The sequence below is a fragment of the Cordyceps militaris genome, assembly GCF_000225605.1.
Source record: "Cordyceps militaris CM01 unplaced genomic scaffold CCM_S00001, whole genome shotgun sequence".
Taxonomy (NCBI): Eukaryota; Fungi; Ascomycota; class Sordariomycetes; order Hypocreales; family Cordycipitaceae; genus Cordyceps; species Cordyceps militaris.
The window spans coordinates 4,148,852-4,166,533 of record NW_006271969.1 but is presented as its reverse complement, the minus strand read 5'-3'; the positions used below and the strand labels follow the sequence as shown (position 1 = coordinate 4,166,533).

General features: G+C 56.4%; 8 protein-coding genes across 8 annotated transcripts; 5 read left to right on the top strand and 3 right to left on the bottom strand.

Annotated features, from left to right (window-relative positions):
* Positions 1–362: 362 nt before the first annotated feature.
* On the top strand, positions 363–2,322 carry CCM_01293 (T-complex protein 1 subunit zeta; the record flags this gene model as incomplete). Its single annotated transcript, XM_006666449.1, has 5 exons — positions 363–404; positions 457–648; positions 731–967; positions 1,028–2,027; positions 2,081–2,322. 5 exons carry the CDS (start codon positions 363–365, stop codon positions 2,320–2,322), a joined length of 1,713 nt encoding a protein of 570 aa, XP_006666512.1.
* Positions 2,323–2,550: 228 nt separating this feature from the next.
* Positions 2,551–3,879, top strand: CCM_01292 (PDCD2 domain protein; the record flags this gene model as incomplete). Its single annotated transcript, XM_006666448.1, has 2 exons — positions 2,551–2,667; positions 2,752–3,879. 2 exons carry the CDS (start codon positions 2,551–2,553, stop codon positions 3,877–3,879), a joined length of 1,245 nt encoding a protein of 414 aa, XP_006666511.1.
* A 379-nt stretch (positions 3,880–4,258) lies between these two features.
* On the bottom strand, positions 4,259–5,193 carry CCM_01291 (eukaryotic translation initiation factor 3 subunit EifCk, putative; the record flags this gene model as incomplete). The annotated part of the gene is made up of 2 exons (XM_006666447.1): positions 4,259–4,793; positions 5,030–5,193. 2 exons carry the CDS (start codon positions 5,191–5,193, stop codon positions 4,259–4,261), a joined length of 699 nt encoding a protein of 232 aa, XP_006666510.1.
* A 366-nt stretch (positions 5,194–5,559) lies between these two features.
* On the top strand, positions 5,560–8,206 carry CCM_01290 (DNA ligase I, putative; the record flags this gene model as incomplete). The annotated part of the gene is made up of 2 exons (XM_006666446.1): positions 5,560–6,189; positions 6,239–8,206. The coding sequence occupies 2 exons, from the start codon at positions 5,560–5,562 to the stop codon at positions 8,204–8,206; spliced, it is 2,598 nt and encodes an 865-aa protein (XP_006666509.1).
* Positions 8,207–8,995: 789 nt separating this feature from the next.
* On the top strand, positions 8,996–11,439 carry CCM_01289 (AP-1 complex subunit beta-1; the record flags this gene model as incomplete). The annotated part of the gene is made up of 5 exons (XM_006666445.1): positions 8,996–9,225; positions 9,313–9,950; positions 9,999–10,567; positions 10,617–10,793; positions 10,843–11,439. 5 exons carry the CDS (start codon positions 8,996–8,998, stop codon positions 11,437–11,439), a joined length of 2,211 nt encoding a protein of 736 aa, XP_006666508.1.
* A 311-nt stretch (positions 11,440–11,750) lies between these two features.
* CCM_01288 (BolA domain protein) lies at positions 11,751–12,121 on the bottom strand (the record flags this gene model as incomplete). The annotated part of the gene is made up of 2 exons (XM_006666444.1): positions 11,751–11,980; positions 12,037–12,121. The coding sequence occupies 2 exons, from the start codon at positions 12,119–12,121 to the stop codon at positions 11,751–11,753; spliced, it is 315 nt and encodes a 104-aa protein (XP_006666507.1).
* Positions 12,122–12,716: 595 nt separating this feature from the next.
* On the top strand, positions 12,717–13,763 carry CCM_01287 (UPF0135 protein; the record flags this gene model as incomplete). Its single annotated transcript, XM_006666443.1, has 3 exons — positions 12,717–12,811; positions 12,877–13,046; positions 13,102–13,763. 3 exons carry the CDS (start codon positions 12,717–12,719, stop codon positions 13,761–13,763), a joined length of 927 nt encoding a protein of 308 aa, XP_006666506.1.
* Positions 13,764–13,953: 190 nt separating this feature from the next.
* Positions 13,954–14,940, bottom strand: CCM_01286 (Vps51/Vps67; the record flags this gene model as incomplete). Its single annotated transcript, XM_006666442.1, has 2 exons — positions 13,954–14,367; positions 14,470–14,940. The coding sequence occupies 2 exons, from the start codon at positions 14,938–14,940 to the stop codon at positions 13,954–13,956; spliced, it is 885 nt and encodes a 294-aa protein (XP_006666505.1).
* Positions 14,941–17,682: the final 2,742 nt, after the last annotated feature.

The following is a 17,682-nucleotide window of genomic DNA, read 5'->3' as shown; positions in this document are numbered from 1 at the left end:
TCAATACTCGTTTATCCCCTATAAAACTTGGTGGAGTGGCTACGTGGGTCTATACCAATTCGGTTTAGCTTGTTGTCATTTGACCAATTCTTGTTGTCAAAATATCAGCCTTCAACTAAGTAGGTGCCTCTTTTAGTATTGAGGAGCGACAGGTTGAGCTTGCCTTGCCCCTTGCGCACCAAAATTGGCGGCCCCACACCGCCCTCTGCTCTCCAGGCAGAAAAAAAGTGTACCTCCACCCATTGGTTGCCAGTGGCTTCCATCGACTTGTGTGCCCGCGATTCCCTCGAACAAACCTCACCAACTTGCTGCGGCCCCTTTTAGACATACATTCAGCGAGCCCAGCACCGAATCCGATAAACATGTCTGCCGCGCAGCTTCTCAACCCAAAGGCCGAGTCCCGCGTGCGTATTGCGTCCCGCACACCGACCCCGACCGATACATCCCACATTTCAGGTCGCTAACTGCCAGCAGAGGAGGGGCGAAGCTCTAAAGGTCAACATCAGTGCGGGCGAGGGTCTCCAGGATGTCCTCAGGTCCAACCTGGGCCCTCTGGGCACAATCAAGATGTACGTTGCACCGTGCGAACAATTTAATTGTCAACATGCTGACCGACTCTTTCTTAGGCTTGTCGACGGCGCCGGCCAGGTATGCACAACCCGCCATCCCGCTCCTTTGGCGCGTCCAACGTTCGAGGACGCCACTTTCTAACGGCCGCCGAACACTACAGATCAAGCTCACAAAGGATGGCAACATTCTTCTCCGCGAAATGCAAATACAGAACCCGACCGCGGTCATGATTGCCCGCGCTGCCACCGCGCAAGACGATATTTGCGGTGACGGCACCACCTCTGTCGTTTTGCTCGTTGGTGAGCTGCTGAAGCAGGCCGAACGCTTCATCTCCGAGGGTCTGCACCCCCGTGTCATCACTGACGGCTTCGAAATTGCCAAGGTTGAGGCTCTCAAGGTATTTCGAGCCACAACAACGCGCTTCACGGAGCTACGCTGCTAACATAACGCCCGATAGTTTCTCGACAAATTCAAGCTCCCCAAAGATATCGACAGAGAACTCCTGCTCAGCGTCGCCCGCACATCGCTGTCCACAAAGCTCAATGCGACTTTGGCTGCGAAGCTTACTCCCGACATTGTCGACGCTGTTCTCGCCATCTACGAGGAGGGCGTCAAGCCCGACCTGCACATGATTGAGATTATGAAGATGCAGCACCGCATGGCTGCTGATACCCAACTGATCAAGGGTCTCGCCCTCGACCACGGTGCTCGACACCCTGACATGCCTAAGCGCCTGGAAAATTGCTTTATCCTGACCCTCAACGTCAGCCTTGAATATGAAAAGACGGAAATCAACTCTAGTTTCTTCTACTCGAGCGCCGAGCAGCGTGACAAGCTTGTTGAGAGCGAGAGACGCTTTGTCGATGCCAAGCTCAAGAAAATTGTTGAGCTGAAGAAGGAGGTTTGCGGAAACGACAGCAAGAAGAACTTTGTCGTTATCAACCAGAAGGGTATCGATCCCCTGTCGCTCGATGTCCTGGCCAAGAACGGTATCCTGGCCCTGCGCCGTGCTAAGCGTCGCAACATGGAGCGCCTGCAACTCGTCTGCGGCGGTGTTGCGCAGAATAGTGTCGAAGATATGAATGAGGAGTGCCTTGGGTGGGCTGGTCTCGTCTACGAGCAGGCTCTCGCAGAAGAAAAGTACACCTTTGTAGAGGAGGTCAAGGAGCCCAAGTCTGTTACCCTGCTCATCAAGGGCCCCAACCAGCACACCATCGCTCAGGTCAACGATGCTGTCCGTGACGGTCTGCGCAGTGTATACAACACCATTGTCGACAAGAGTGTTGTTCCTGGTGCCGGTGCTTTCCAGGTTGCCTGTGCCACTCACCTGCGAAGCGACGCTTTCGCCAAGACGATCAAGGGCAAGGCCAAGTTTGGTGTCGAGGCTTTTGCCAACGCTCTCCTCATCATTCCCAAGACCCTGGCTGCCAATGCCGGGCATGACGTGCAAGATGCCAGTAAGTACTTCTGATATATATAATTTCGAAAGAGAGTTGCTAATGATGTATAGTCGCGACTCTTCAAGACGGCGTCAACGACGGTGAAGTCGTTGGTCTGAACCTGGAGACTGGCGAGCCCATGGACCCTGAGCTCGAGGGCGTCTTTGACTCGTTCCGCGTTCTCCGCAACTGCGTAGCCTCCAGCGCAAGCATTGCCTCAAATCTGCTGTTGTGCGATGAGATGCTCAAGGCCCGCCAGATGAACAGACCAACCGGCCCTGGCCCTGCGGATGGCGGTGATGATGGCATGTAAAAAAATTGAAAGGAAAAAGGGGTTAGATCTGCTTTATAATAAAAGCTCTCTTTACATAGTGGATATACCAAAATTATTCTTCAAATCAAATACGCTGAGGATCTGCTTTGCTGTAGTTGAGCTTCGTGCCCCGCGGTGGCGCTGCCCAAGATCATTCTGGCCTAAAAAAAAAATCTTGACCCCACCATCCAGAAAGTACGGTTTACAGCAAACCAAACACAACACAATATGGCTGACTACGACTCTGACTCTTCGGATGGCGAATGCGCCGAGACGAATGTTCTTCTGGGCTATGCCTCGAAAGACGCTGAAGAAGATACGATAAGCCACCTCGGTGGCCGTCCGGTAAGCTCTTTTTTGTCTACTACCCCCAAGCTGCCCCTCCATCCCACCACCACGGTGCGCCCTTGCTGACCACGTTCATTGCAGGAGTGGCTGGACGCCGACAAGCCCCCCTCGGCAGCGCTCGCACGCTGCAAGATTTGCAAGGACCTCATGGTCCTACTGCTGCAGCTCAACGGCGAGCTGCCCGGGCGGTTTCCCAACCACGACCGCCGGATATACGTCTTTGCGTGCAAGCGCGCGAGCTGCAGCCGCCGCGAGGGCAGCATCCGGGCGCTGCGCGGCGTGCGAGTGTGGGCGGACGACGAGGCGGCGGAGAAGGACAAGGTAACAGAGAAGGAAGAGGAGGCGAAGAAGCAGGAGGAGAAACCCAGGGAACCAGAGCAGCCCAAGCCGCGACTGGGGGATGCTCTGTTTGGAGGCGGACCGTCAGCGGCGGCGGCGGGGAGCGCGAATCCCTTCTCGTCGAATGCGAACCCGTTTAGCTCTTCGACTGGTGGTGCTGCCAGCAGCCCATTCGGCGCGAGTCCGTTTGCTTCCCAGCCGCCCGCTGCTGCCGCGCCTGCTCCGACCACGACAAAAGACAAGGACCTGCCCAAGACCTTTGCCGCGACGCTCTCCCTACACTCGCCCATAACCGACGCCGTCCGGCCGCCGGCACCCGAGCCGTGGCCGGCGCCGGCCCAGCAGCCCACACCCTACCCGACGCTGTACCTCGCCGACGCCGACTACGAGACGCTGGACCCGGAGCCGGCCGACCTGCCGCTGCCCGCCAACGCGCGCATCGAAGACGCCGACGCGCCCGAGACGACGTCGGCCGCCGACAGGGAGGCCTTTGAGAGCGCCATGGACACGACGTTTCAGAAGTTCGCGGACCGGCTGGCGCAGAACCCCGAGCAGGCCATCCGGTACGAGTTTGGCGGCGCGCCGCTGCTGTGCTCCAAGACGGACGCCGTCGGCCGCATGGTGGGCAGGGCCGCGATGCCGCGGTGTGCAGCGTGCGGCGGCCGGCGCGTCTTCGAGGTGCAGCTGACGCCGCACGCAATCACGGAGCTCGAGGCCGAGACGATGAACTTGGAGGGCATGGAGTGGGGCACCGTCATCGTCGGCGTCTGCGAGAGGGACTGCGTGCCCGGCTACTTGGCCGAGGAGGAGCCGGCGTATCTCGAGGAGTGGGCGGGTGTGCAGTGGGAGGACGAGGGCGCGCGGAAGTAAAAGGAGTCCGGGGCAGAAGGCATATAGCATCTTGATATACACATGAATTATGATGGAGGGGAGTCAGCATTAGAGGGGACTGGACGCTTGATGTATGACACAGTCACAACACATGTCGGGAGGGGAGTTGAGTGGTTTGCAGCTTTCAACTTTTTTTTGTCTGATCGAATGAGCTGCCATCAGCAGCGACTATAAGATCTAGATGCATTCGCTTTCACTTTTTTAAACCATGAAATGTCCTGTTTAAAACGCCGTAGCTTGGACCCTTTCCCACCCCATGAAATACGTTAATTCCTCATTGTCATCAGATGTGTAAAATGTCCGTTGTCTTGTTTTTTTGAATTCATCGCAAAGAAAGAAAAATCCCACGCCACGCTCTTTATACAGTCTCCTCCCAGGTCCGTCGAATAACCCTTGAAAACTGCTCAATGTTGACGTCCTCGCGAATCTCGGCCTTCTTGGCCTCGTTGTCCGGGTTGGCGGGAACATTGATGATGCCCTCGGCGTCGACGGACCAGCCAATAACCTCGGTGACAAACTTGTGTGTCTTGTCCTTGTTGAGGCCGAGCCAGCCCTCGAGGTGCGAAATATTGACCTCGCGGAAGGCCTGGGACACGAGCTCGGCGATGCGCTGGCGGACCACGTCCTCGAAGCCGGCAATGTCGGCAATGAGGTCGGCGCACAGGTCGTCGCCGTCGAGGTCGGCCCAGAAGTCGGCGTACTGGGCGCTCTCGAGCTGCCCGTTGAGCGAGCGCAGCTTGGTCAGCGCTTCGTGGAGCTCGCCGGTGGCGGCGGCCGAGGGGTTGATGAGGTGCAGGGCGAGGGAGAATTGCGGCGAGGGGAACTGTGTCATGGCCTTGACGAGGATGTTTGTGACGACCTCATCCTTCATGCGGTCGGGGTTGAGCTGGTACCTGGCATACGTAGACTTGTATTAGCTGACTATTGTCGGTGCCCATGGGTGGAAAATGCAAAGTCGTTGGCAGCAGTGGGAAGAATATCAGACAACACTAGAATTCGCGTCATTCGCGGATGGGCCTATGACCCATCACGATCGGTGTAATAGGAAACGTTTACAGTAGTCATCATTTAAAAGGGACGAGGAAGAAAAAGGGGCGGGAAACGTGTTCCCCCTCCGGAATGCACTCACAGCTTCAGCAGTGTGCGGTTGGCATTGCAGTCGGTATATTTCTGGTCGCACTGCTCCTGGAGGTACGTCTCCAGGGTGCCGACGGCCTCGGGGTTGTAGCGCTCGAGGCCGCTGATGATGCCGGAGACGTACTCCGGTCTCTCAGGCGGATCTTCGCTGTTCATCTTGGGCTGATTCGGGGGACAGGAAACGAGGGATGTCGACGGAGAGAAACGAGATGGTGGGGCATTTTTGGGCGAGAAGAATTCGACTGGATTCTGGTGTGCCCGTTTCTTGTGGGCGGCCCAAATGGGCTTAGCGGTGCATCATCAGAATATGTCACGTGCAACCATATCAAATCGATGTCATCGTTGCGACCCGTGTAATTGATCCAGGTGTGAACAGTAACCAACCCACACGTTGGGCGAGACTTGAAGAAAGCATGGCTGCGTAATGTCGGAAACCATGCGAAAATTGCCGCAAAAGTGCCCACAAACACGCCCAACGCGCCCAAATATACCATTCGCGGGCAAGCTTGGCTGGCCGTGAACATGTCAAGCCCGGCAAAGAAGAGGAAGCTCAACAATGCGGCGAAAAATGAGAAGCCACCGCCAAAAGGGCTAGAGTACTTCTTCTCGAAGCAGAAACAGAACGGAGGGAGCTCGTCTGCGGCCCTGGGTAGCTGCCAAACGGAAAAGGCCGACGCTGCGTTAACTGATGAAGAGCTCGCCCGCAAGCTACAGGCCGAATGGGACAAGGAGGCGACTCAAGTGAATCTCCAAGAACCAGCTGATGTCGGAGAGCCGGCAGTAGCCGAATTGACTCGAAAGGATGAGCCGGGAGACTCAACGGAACCACACCCCGATGTACACGAGCAGCCAGCTCCTGTGGCCATTCTTGGCGGGAAAAAGACTCTCGCGCTTCAATCTGCGGGCATGGACGAAGATGTTATCACGATAACCCTGCCGCTGGATGAACCGCCGCTGACATTCGAGCCATCCAAATACGTTGAACGGCTCAAGGAGCATTGGTCTAAAGATGGAGGCAATGCCTCGTACGCTCTGCTTACTAGATGCTTTGTGCTTGTCAGTGGGACAGCGAGCCGCATCAAGATTGTGGACACATTGGTCAATTGCTTGCGGTTACTGATCGAAGGTGACCCGGGGAGTCTCCTACCGGCGGTATGTGTTCCAAACTCAATCATTTGTGGCATTGTCTAATCTGCAGCAGGTTTGGCTGGCGACAAATTCAATCTCACCATCGTATATATCAATGGAGTTAGGCCTAGGAGGGTCAGCCATTTCCAAGGCACTGAAGCAAGTCTGCGGCCTGGACGGCCGATCCCTCAAGACCTTGTACGACAAGTACGGCGATGCAGGTGATGTGGCCTTTGAGGCGAAGAAGAAGCAAAACTTCACGCTCAGAAAGCCTAAGCCGTTGTCTATCCAAGGGGTGTATCAGTCTCTTGTCAAAGTGGCGACTACGCAAGGCCAAGGTAGCAACGAGGTCAAGCAGCGCATCGTCGATCGGCTTTTGCAGGATGCTCGTGGCGGCGAAGAGAGTCGGTTCATAGTGCGAACGCTGTGTCAGCATCTTCGAATCGGCGCAGTCAAGACGACAATGCTCATTGCCCTTTCCAGAGCATTTCTGCTTTCCAAGCCAGCGAATGCCGAGTATGAGACGCGCAACACACCCGCACTCGCAAAGCTGAAGAAGGAAGAACTCGCCGAAGTATGGGCAAAGGCGGAGGAGGTCGTCAAGGCCTGTTTTGCGAAGCGTCCAAATTACAACGACCTGATCCCCAACCTCTTGGAGATTGGCGTCTGCGAAGAGCTTCTCGTCCGATGCGGCCTGGCGCTTCACATCCCACTTCGACCCATGCTCGGAAGCATCACTCGAGACTTGTCGGAAATGCTCACGAAGCTGCAAGGCCGCGACTTCACATGCGAATACAAATATGATGGCCAACGCGCACAGGTACATTGTGACGAAGAGGGTAAAGTCTCCATTTTCTCCCGGCATCTGGAATTGATGACGGACAAGTACCCAGACTTGGTAGAACTGGTGCCAAAGATACGGGGAGACGGCGTTTCGAGTTTCATCATGGAAGGTGAGGTCGTGGCTGTGGATAGTGCCAGTGGCGAACTGAAGAACTTCCAGGCTCTCACGAACAGAGCCCGAAAGGATGTTGAGATTGGGAGCATCATTGTTCAAGTATGCCTATTCTCATTTGATCTGATGTACTTGAACGGACAGTCGCTGCTCAGTCGGTCGTTGCGAGAGAGGCGAGAACTGCTGAGATCTCTCTTCACCGAGGTGCCCAATCGCTTTACTTGGGTCAAGAGCCTGGATGCTTCTTCGACCGAGTCAGAGACCGTGTTGAGCTTTTTCAAGTCGGCAACAGAAAGTAAATGCGAGGGCATCATGGTGAAGATTTTGGATAACCTTCCAGATGTCGCCTATCTTGGAGGGGAAGATGGTGAGGCTAAAGAGGAGGAGCCCAAATTGCAACTCCCGATATCAAAGTCTAAGGCAAAAGGGAACAAGAAAAAAGACGCAGAGTCGAATGAGCCACCCAAGAAAAGGTCAAGGCGAAAAGCATTGCTGGCTACGTATGAGCCAGACAAGCGGCTGGATTCTTGGCTCAAGGTCAAGAAGGATTATAGCTCGAGCTTCGACACACTGGACCTGATACCTATAGCGGGATGGCACGGCCAGGGCCGCAAAGCCAAGTGGTGGTCGCCGATTTTACTGGCTGTGCGAAACGAAGAGTCGGGGACGCTGGAGGCTGTCTGCAAGTGCATCTCTGGATTTACCGACGTGTTTTACAAAGCCAACAAGGCATTCTACGACGAGGGTGCAGAGACCGGCGAGCCCAAGAATACCCGTCTGCAGATGCCCAGCTTTATCGAATACTCCGGCCCGATGCCCGATGTCTGGTTCGAGCCGCAGGAAGTGTGGGAGATGGCGTTTGCCGACATTACGCTGAGTCCCACATACACGGCGGCGATTGGGCTTGTGAGTGACGAGAGAGGGCTGAGTCTCCGATTTCCACGATTCTTGAAGAAGCGAGACGATAAAAGCATAGACGAAGCGAGCACGAACGAGTTTCTCGCAGGCCTGTGGCGGAAACAAGAAGCATCGGCCAGTCCGGCGGGCAAGGCCAGGCCTGCGGGAGGAGACGAAGAGGCGGAATAGGCGGGGTTTGATGATTCAAAAACTCCAAAATCTAGAATAATGATGACACATGTTGTACATTAGGTAGGCAGGCAGGCAGGCATGTGTGTGGCGTTCGTCATTTGCCTGCGTTGAGCTTTTGGGCGATGAGGCTGAAGACGGCTACCGATCCCATGAATAATACAGCGTTATAGAACTAGGGGGATATCAGTAGAGATCAGTTTGGATAGCTGAATAAGTACTGACGGCTTTCCGTGAGATGTCGCGCTCCTCGTCGTCCGTCCGAGACTCGATGAAGAGCCGCCTCAGGTTGGGGAAGTTGGCCTATCGTGTGTGAGTAAGACAACGGAACTGGTAGAGTGTGACCCACGCACCATGGCTTCACAAGGCAATCGCCGTCTAGAAACATCACCAAACCGTCGTGAGATGAGTTTGTGAGTGAGTGTTTGGGTGAGATGTCACCCGAAGTGTGACTAAGCTGCGGTGGTGGATTCATTGCAGTCCGCCATTGGCCGCCTGCTCCACCACGTCAGCCAAGCGTAGGCTCCCAGATAGCGCCTCCCACTGGAGACTGCCTGGCGAGCTGCCTGAGCCTCAAGATCTCCAACGTACACGTGTGCGGGAGGCTTTGCTACCACAACTTGCGCGCCGCCATACAGCAATTCATCGCCGCGCCGCCATCAACCCAGACGCCAATTCGACAGCGGTTGCGTTTTGCTTCACTCGCCAGGGAGATTCGACGCTGCCAAAAAAACCCCCTTCCGTCCCCCGACTCGCTGCCCCTCCTTGCCGCCCGAGCCCATCGCTGCCATGGCGGTAAACCGCATTCGGGGCGCCTTTGCGCCGCCTCGAAAGGGAGAGACATTTGAGCTGCGGGCTGGTCTCGTGTCCCAGTATGCATACGAGCGCAAAGAGTCGATTCAAAAGACCATCATGGCCATGACGCTCGGCAAGGATGTCTCAGCCCTGTTCCCCGACGTGTTGAAGAATATCGCCACCTCCGACCTGGACCAAAAGAAGCTTGTCTACCTGTATCTGATGTGAGTGGAATTGATGGACTGGCGACAGTGATGGCTATATTGGTTTTCATGGCCGTGTGTGCTGGTGCAGCTCTGACCATTGTGCAGGAACTATGCTAAATCGCATCCCGACCTCTGTATTCTTGCCGTCAACACCTTCGTACAAGACTCCGAAGACCCGAATCCGCTAGTAAGAGCGCTGGCCATTCGAACCATGGGCTGCATTCGGGTAGATAAAATGGTCGATTACATGGAGGAACCGCTGCGCAAAACGTTACGAGACGAGTCCCCCTACGTTCGAAAGACGGCCGCCATCTGTGTGGCCAAGCTCTTTGACCTCAATCCGACCATGTGCATCGAAAATGGATTCTTGGAGACGCTGCAGGAAATGATTGGCGACCCCAACCCCATGGTCGTTGCCAACTCGGTCCAGGCGCTCGCCGAGATTACGGAAACGGCGCCCGAAACCAACGCGCTCATCATTACACCAGCGACGCTCAAGAAGCTGATGCTTGCCCTCAATGAGTGCACAGAATGGGGCCGCGTGACGATTCTAAGCACCTTGGCAGCCTATGCCGCTACCGACGTCAAGGAGTCGGAACATATTTGCGAGAGAGTGGCACCTCAGTTCCAACACGTTAATCCGAGCGTTGTTCTCGCTGCCATCAAGGTCGTCTTTACGCACATGAGATCGATAAACCCGGAGCTCGTGGGCGCATACCTCAAGAAGATGGCCCCTCCTCTAGGTACGCTGGAGCACTTGTCAGTCCACCTCGAATACTAACAGAAGCTAGTCACACTTGTTGCTTCGGCGCCTGAAGTCCAATACGTTGCTCTTCGAAACATTGATCTCTTGCTTCAGGCCAAGCCCGATATCCTCAGCAAAGAGCTTCGCGTCTTCTTCTGCAAATACAACGACCCCCCCTACGTCAAACTTCAGAAGCTCGAGATCATGGTCAGAATAGCAAACGAAAAGAACTACGAGCAGCTCCTCTCTGAGCTCAAGGAATATGCGCTGGAAGTCGACATGGACTTTGTCCGCAGGGCAGTCAAGGCTATCGGTCAGGTGGCCATCAAGATTGAGAATGCCAGTGCCAAATGCGTCGAGGCACTGGAGGACCTGATCTCCACAAAGGTCAACTACGTCGTGCAAGAAGTGGCAGTTGTGATTAAGGATATTTTGCGCAAGTACCCCAGCTACGAGGGCGTTATCCCCACGCTGTGCAAGTACGTCGACGAGCTGGATGAGCCCGAGGCTCGGGCGTCATTCATCTGGATTGTGGGAGAGTATGCTGAAAAGATTAACAATGCCGACCAGATTCTGGAAGGCTTTGTCGACGGCTTCATGGAGGAATTTACCCAGGTATGGAATGCAGAGTGCTGAGGGTGGATTGAAACTAACGAGAGACTAGACCCAACTGCAGATATTGACGGCTGTTGTAAAGCTGTTCTTGAAAAAGCCCAGCAACAGCCAGAACCTAGTTCAAAAGGTGCTGCAAGCGGCCACTGTAGAAAACGACAACCCCGATATCCGCGACAGAGCATATGTCTACTGGCGACTGCTGTCTGGCGACTTGGATGTTGCCAAGGTATGTCTAGAGCCCGCGTAGTCACGAATGCCAATGCTGACCCGAGCAGAACATTATTCTCTCACAAAAGCCCACGATTACCACAACAATGACCAGCTTGCCACCCGCCCTTCTGGAACAACTGCTGATGGAACTCTCGACACTGGCCTCGGTCTACCACCGGCCCCCAGAGTCTTTTGTCGGCAAGGGCCGTTTCGGCGCCGACGAAATTCAGCGGGCGGCCATCCAAGAACAACGCCAAAACGCGGCCGAGAACCCCATTGCGGCGTCGGTTGCCGCGGCCAATGGCCCCGGCTCCGCCCAAACCAACATTGAGAACCTGCTGGACATTGACTTTGACGGGGCGGCGCCCGCGTCGCGCGAGCATGGCAGCGCCTCGCAAACGCCCGACCGCGTGGCTAGCCCGGCGGCCGGTGCGGCGGCATCGGGGGGCATGGCCGACATGATGAGCATGTTTGATGCCCCAGCTCCGGCAACGGCTGCCCCCGGCGGCAGCAGCGGCATGAATGACTTGATGAGCGGCTTCGACGGCATGAGCTTTGGCGCGCCGCCGGCTAGTGGTGCGCAGAATGCGCAGGGCGAGGGGTCGCAACCGCACCAGCAAAAACAGCAGGGGGCGAGTGACGACCTTTTGGGACTGCTGTAAATTTAAGGTGGATTTTGAGAAAAGGTAGCATGGGAACATGAGACTGCTTCACCAAGTGTGCTTGGCACACCAGTGTGCTTGGTGTAGAAAAGGTACTTGTGCGGAGACGGCTTCTCTCAAAAAGAAGATTAAAAATTTAATAGATACTGATGCAGCCCAACCACCTTAGTTCCTGTGATGTGCCTCTATAATTCATCCATTCATCCAAAAGTAAAAAAAAAAAAGTCAATTCCCCAGGTATCATGCCAAAAATTCATCATCGCGGGCCTTCCCCCTTTGACAGCGAGCCACCCGCCCTCTGGACCACGCACTCACTGAGACGTACCCTCGACTTGCCCGCCAACAGTACCAAGCGTTGGGGGCGCGGCGGCGCCCTGCGCGCGCGCCCACTCGTCGGGTGTCTGGCACTTGGCCGTCCAGGCGTGGATGGTGGCAATCTCGTCCTTGAGGGCGGCGTTGACGAGGCGGTGGCGCTTGAGCGAGCCGAGGCCCTGAAACTGGGGGGAGACGATGAGCGAGGTAAAGGCCTGACCGCAGCCGCCTGGGTGCCAGTAAGTATCTCGACAACAGGAAAGGGAAGATGCTGGGACAACGCACCAGACATGTCGGCCACCTCGACGTGCACGGCGCCGAGGCGCTGGGTGATAATCTCGCGCATGCTGGCGTCTGTTATTTGCGCCATGATGGAGACGCGTGTTATGTGTGGGCTGTATGTGGTGAAGCGTGGTGAAAATAACTCGTGGTCGGGGCTCACAGAGAGCCGAACGGATGCGATTGATTAGATAGATGGACGCTCTGTTTTTCGGCGCCCGACGTTGGTTTTCGGTTGGTTTCGATTGTAATACAGTGTGGTTTGGCACAGTATGAGCTCATCCTCAGTTGTTTTTTTTTGGTGGGGGTGGAGCTTGACCTACAAGCTAGCGTTGAAGCTCTCTCCAGCTTTAAGCCTTCATCCAACATTTGATCCTCGCGACTAGTTATTTCTTCCTCTGATTTCTCCCCCCCCCCCCCCTTTTTTTGGGGGAATCTACAAGTACGGCGCTTGTGTTTCTGTTGAATCAAAACAGAGGAACTTCCTGGCTTTGCTAGGCATGCGAGCATTTCGGAGTTCCTATCCGTCCTCCATCTCGAGAAGCTTCACCACCGCCGTCTGTCGCACCACCACAGCTCTCCGCCACGTCACGCCCGCCCTCGCAGCAAGGCGACTGGCTCCCCGCTGCCCATCGACACACCGCCGACTCTTGAGCGCGACCGCTGCGAAACCTTGCTCGGATAGAATGGCGGCCGCTGGAAATGGAGGGGGCGCTTGGGGCGCGTGGCAGGTTGAGCCGGCCAAGTTTACCACGCTCGTGGCCGACTCGATGAAGGCATTGTGCGTCTTCTGTCCGTCAAAAGGCACATGGCACATGCGTACATAATTTCTAATGGATTACCCAGGTACCCGGAAGAGATCGCCGACCGCGCGTGGGACAATGTCGGCCTGCTCGTCGGCAACCACGAGCAAGAGTCGAGCCAGAAGAAGCCAATTGTGCTCGTCACCAACGACCTGACATATCAAGTCGCCACCGACGCCATCCAGAAAGGCGTCAGCGTCATTGTCAGCTATCGTATGCTTCCGCCATTCATCCTTTGACTCTCTCGTACGCTAGCTCACCCGCCTAGACCCGTTCATCTTTTCCGGTCTCAAGTCCATCACCGACAAGGACCCGCAGCAGTCGACGCTGATCCGGCTCATGCAGGCCGGCATCGCCGTGTACTGCCCGCACACGGCCGTCGACGCCGCGCCCAATGGTCTAAACACGTGGCTCGCCGACGCCGTCGCCGGTTCGCACGCGACCACGCGCTCCGTCGCCGTCCCGTGCAAGACGGCGCCTGAGAGCCACGCCGGCGCCGGGTACGGCGCGCTGGCCAGATTTACCAGCGAGGGCAGCACCGTCACCGTCGCGGACATCATTAAGCGTCTGGCGCACAAGCTCGGCGACCTGCGGCACGTCATGGTGGCGTCGCCTGTGGGCGCCGACGTCAGCACGACGCGGGTCCGCAGCTACGGTGTCTGCGCGGGGAGCGGGTATGACGTGCTCAAGGACGCAGACGTCGACCTGCTCGTCATGGGCGAGACGAGCCACCACTCGGCGCTGCGCGCCATTCAGCAGGGCCGCACGCTGCTGCAGGTCTTTCACAGCAACTCGGAGCGCAGCTACCTGCAGCAGGTGCTGGCGCCGGCGCTGCAGGAGAAGCTACGGGAGGCGGTGCCCGACGCGACGGTGGTGCTGAGTGAGTATGACAAGGACCCGTTTACGGTGATTGATGTTATGGAGTTGTAGGGGAATGGCTATTCAAGCGTACATAATAATGGTGCATTTGAAAAAGATATGGCTTGATAATTGTGAATCTGGTAAAGACATGGCTTGCTTTTAACTTGGTATGAATCGTCAGATAACGTGCTTTGTGGAAAATGATGTGCATCGTGATACATGTTGTACGTGTACATGGGGAAACGCTCATGTCTGGTCTTCATGATGTCGAGTCCCGCCCGTCGTTGGACGCCCGGCTGTCGCTGCTCGGTGCCGCCACCGCGGCGTCGCCTTCCTCGATGCAGGCGCGGACCTCGTCGTCGCCGCCGAGGCCCTGATCCTGCCACGTCTGTAGAAGACGGCGCGCACGCTCCCATTGCGTCTTGGCTTCGGCGCGCCTGCCATCGGCGACGAGCAGGCGCAGGCGCGGCGGGGTGGCGAGAACGCGGACGGCGAGGTCGCGGGTGCGCTGGCGGCGCTGGGCGGCGCTGCTGCGCCTGCCCTCGTCCGAGTCGGGCGCGGGGATGGACGCGCGCAGGGCCTCGCGGATTTCGGCTGCCTGGCTGTATATCTGGGCAATGGCCGGGTTGAGGGTCGAGGCCATGGGGTTGAGGGGGTCCATGTTGGATCGCATCTGGCGTTTGGGACAAGGTCAGTATGTAGTGTGCGGAGGGCCGAGGTCCCAAGCGAGTTTCCGCCGGGAGGGAGGGGATGTGGTTGGTCAATCAGGTCGCACCTTGTGAATCGTTTCCGTGGCCGCGATGAGCTTGCTGTAGTTGTCGTAGACGAGCGCCTTCTTCTCGGCGTCGAGGGCGCGGACCTCGCCGACGACGCGCGTGTAGAGCCGCAGCAGGTCCTCGAGGGAGCTCTCGGCGACGACCCTGGCGACGTACTCGCTCACGCAGAAGCCGGGCACGTCCACCTCGCCGACAGGCACCTCGGAGTCGGGCAGCTCGACGCCGATGCGCGGCGCGAGGCCCCCAGCGGCGGCGGCGGCGGCGGCGCGCAGGTTGTAGTACTCGCGCAGGGCGGCGCGGTTCGCGCGCTTGGCGGCGGGCACGCCGTTGTGGACGGGCGGCGACGGGACGGGGGCGGCGCGGGCGGCGTCGAGGGAGGGCCGGGTCGACGACGTCGGCGTGTTGGTGGCCGAGGGCACGCGGCGGCTCGGCGTCGACGCGTGGTCTCGCGGACTGGCAATGGTGGACATGATGGGCCGGGTGTGGGCAGAGGGGAGATGGGGGTGGCGCCCGGTGAGCACGGATCGATCGGTCGAGGGAACTAGGAGGTCGGCATCAGAGCGGGAGATGTGCGATGGAGTGGCGAGGGCCGAGACAGGTCTTGTGGCGTGCAGTTGTTGAAGACGAGGGAAGAGGCCAGCAGGATAAACGGTGTTTGCCGGGCCATGTACCTACCCGCAATAATAACGTGACGAGGTACCTATGCAGCTTTGAGGTGGCCCAACTTGAAGGAATAATAGTACAATCCGTACAGAATTCAGGTTAAAACAATCATGTAATGCAGATGAACTAGAATTCCCCTTGTTCTCAATTAAAGATCTGAAACAAGATATTCATGTACCTGGCATCTCCTCGTTGCGTCATCATTGTAGATGGAACGCCTTGGCCGTGCCTGCCTCGCTTATTCGTTAGTCTCCAAAGAGGGTTCATGTGAGACTTAGGGCAAGATAGAGCACCAGCATTCGTGTGGGTGCCCACCACTTTTGCTGGCGCACATGGTAAATGTGTGATAGTTATGGGCCCGCTTCGCTTCGCGCTAAATTGCTTCTTCTCTATCTGTGGGTCCTAGGTTCAACTCCCCATGACGTTGCCGGCTATAGGCTACTCCCTAAAAATAAAGGTAGAAGTAGAACCAACGGAACTCATTTTCACCTCTACAGAAGCCAGCTGCTTAGAAGCCCTGCTCTTCTGCAGAGCTGGGGGGATGTGTGAGACTTAGGGCAAGATAGAGCACCAGCATTCGTGTGGGTGCCCACCACTTTTGCTGGCGCACATGGTAAATGTGTGATAGTTCATGTGACTTCCAACGAACACAAATTTAAACCGACTGACGAGACCTCTCCCATATCCATGTATCCAATAGTCCAGGATTCACCAGCTATATCGCAGCATCGATCATTGCCGAGATGCCCGAGAGACCCATCCCTGTGAGCATCACGACTCGATAGGTCGCCATTCTCATGCCAATGATGCTACGCCAAAGACCAAAGACTGTCATCTGCAAGGCAACTTAGCCAAGGTTACGCATTTTTGATACAGCTACACCAGGATTCGGTGGGCGGCCCAAGTGTACCTGAAGTCCGGCGGGCTGCTGCTACCTCGTCTTCCCTGCCGTGGCTCGTCTTCCTTGCCTCGGATTGCCATGGACGTGCCCGTCGATGGAGCGATGGCGTGATTCTTCTTGCTTCTACACAGAGGACGGCAGTTGATTTGAAAAGCGGGCAACTAGTCTTCGGTGCAGGGCGGCGCGCCCATGCAGCCGTTGATGGCCTCTCCTGTACAGGCAATCCTACTCGGTGCCACGCTTCTTCCTCTGCAAGGCTCTGCCAAGATGCACGCACAGCTGACGGCGCAGACGCGACTCGTATCGCGCAGAAACAAGGTGCATGCCACGCGCATTCGGGAGCAGCTTTCAGCTCCAACTTCTTTGAAACCTCGGCTGTAGGCGAGAGCCGCCTTCTCTGATCGAGCGGACTTGCGCGCGCGCGAGTTTTTTCCCTTTTCTTTTTTTTTAAATTTTAAAAAAGGAGAATTATTTCTTTTCCCGACTTCTCAGAGGGGTTGACAAGACTGCGATGAACCTGCTTTTCCCGAAGACATTGACTATGCATGGACAGGCGTCTAAGAACAAACGGCAACTAGGAGACAAGCAACCGGTTCTGCAATAGCGCATTTTACTTCAGACGAGACCTTAGAGAAAGAGACGACAACATGATAAACTCTGTTGATACTCCTCTCACATCGGCCGGCGTTCGGCTCAGCAACCGGAGACTTTATGCCGATTGCCCCCCACGTCTTAGATGGCCACCCCTCCCCTCCAGAGGACCTTTCGAAGAATGAACGTTTTGAACAATGGGCGTCATGGACAAGACATACGGGACTCGGAAATCCCTCCGAGCAGATAAATATCCCTCTACAATTCAATATTGTAGTGGCACTGGTGGTTGTGCATCACCACACGCCACTTTGGTCTGGACCTAGCAGCCAAGTGAGACATGCAGCCGTATTGTATTCACTTGTCACGCTATTCGGTTCCTGACCCGGTGGTGCCCAAGCTGTTCTATTTCCCGCGCGTGGCATCTTGTATAACACATTCGTTTTGCCGATTCACCAGAGACAATGTCTCACTTGTCACCGAGGCCGTAAAGCCGACATGGCCCGGGCCGTCCGCAACGTGGCAGGGTTCGAGTAACGACCTTGCCGAGCGGACTTGGCAGCTAGATTGGGTCCCGCGTAACTAGTTGCAAATACTGATGGCGATACGAAAATTCTCGCCCCCCCCCTGGTACAGCGTGCATTGCATATTGCATGGGTAAGGGGTCCGTGAACAGGGTTTACCTACATGTTGCGCAGCCGAGCGGCCATCTGAGTTATAACCACCGCTGGCAATAGCGACACACAGCATGCAAGGGGACCGACCAAACACATGGCCATCGTGGGACCGGTGACAACAAGGTTGGTACAGCTGAAAGCGCTGCCCACTTTCCGTACAAGGCGGCTACACGAGCAGAGGGCGGCCTGAAGAGGTGAAACTCGGGATAGGATTCTTCTCACCCCGCATATGCGCAGCAGCAGCCACATGGAAAAGGAGGACAGTCGCTACCAGTCAAGAAAAGAAGATGTTGCGGGAATTCCGGCAACGGGGCCGGCCTTTGCGGCTGGGATTTGCCCACGGATGGGAAATATATGGTGGCGAGCCCATCCGGCGAGGC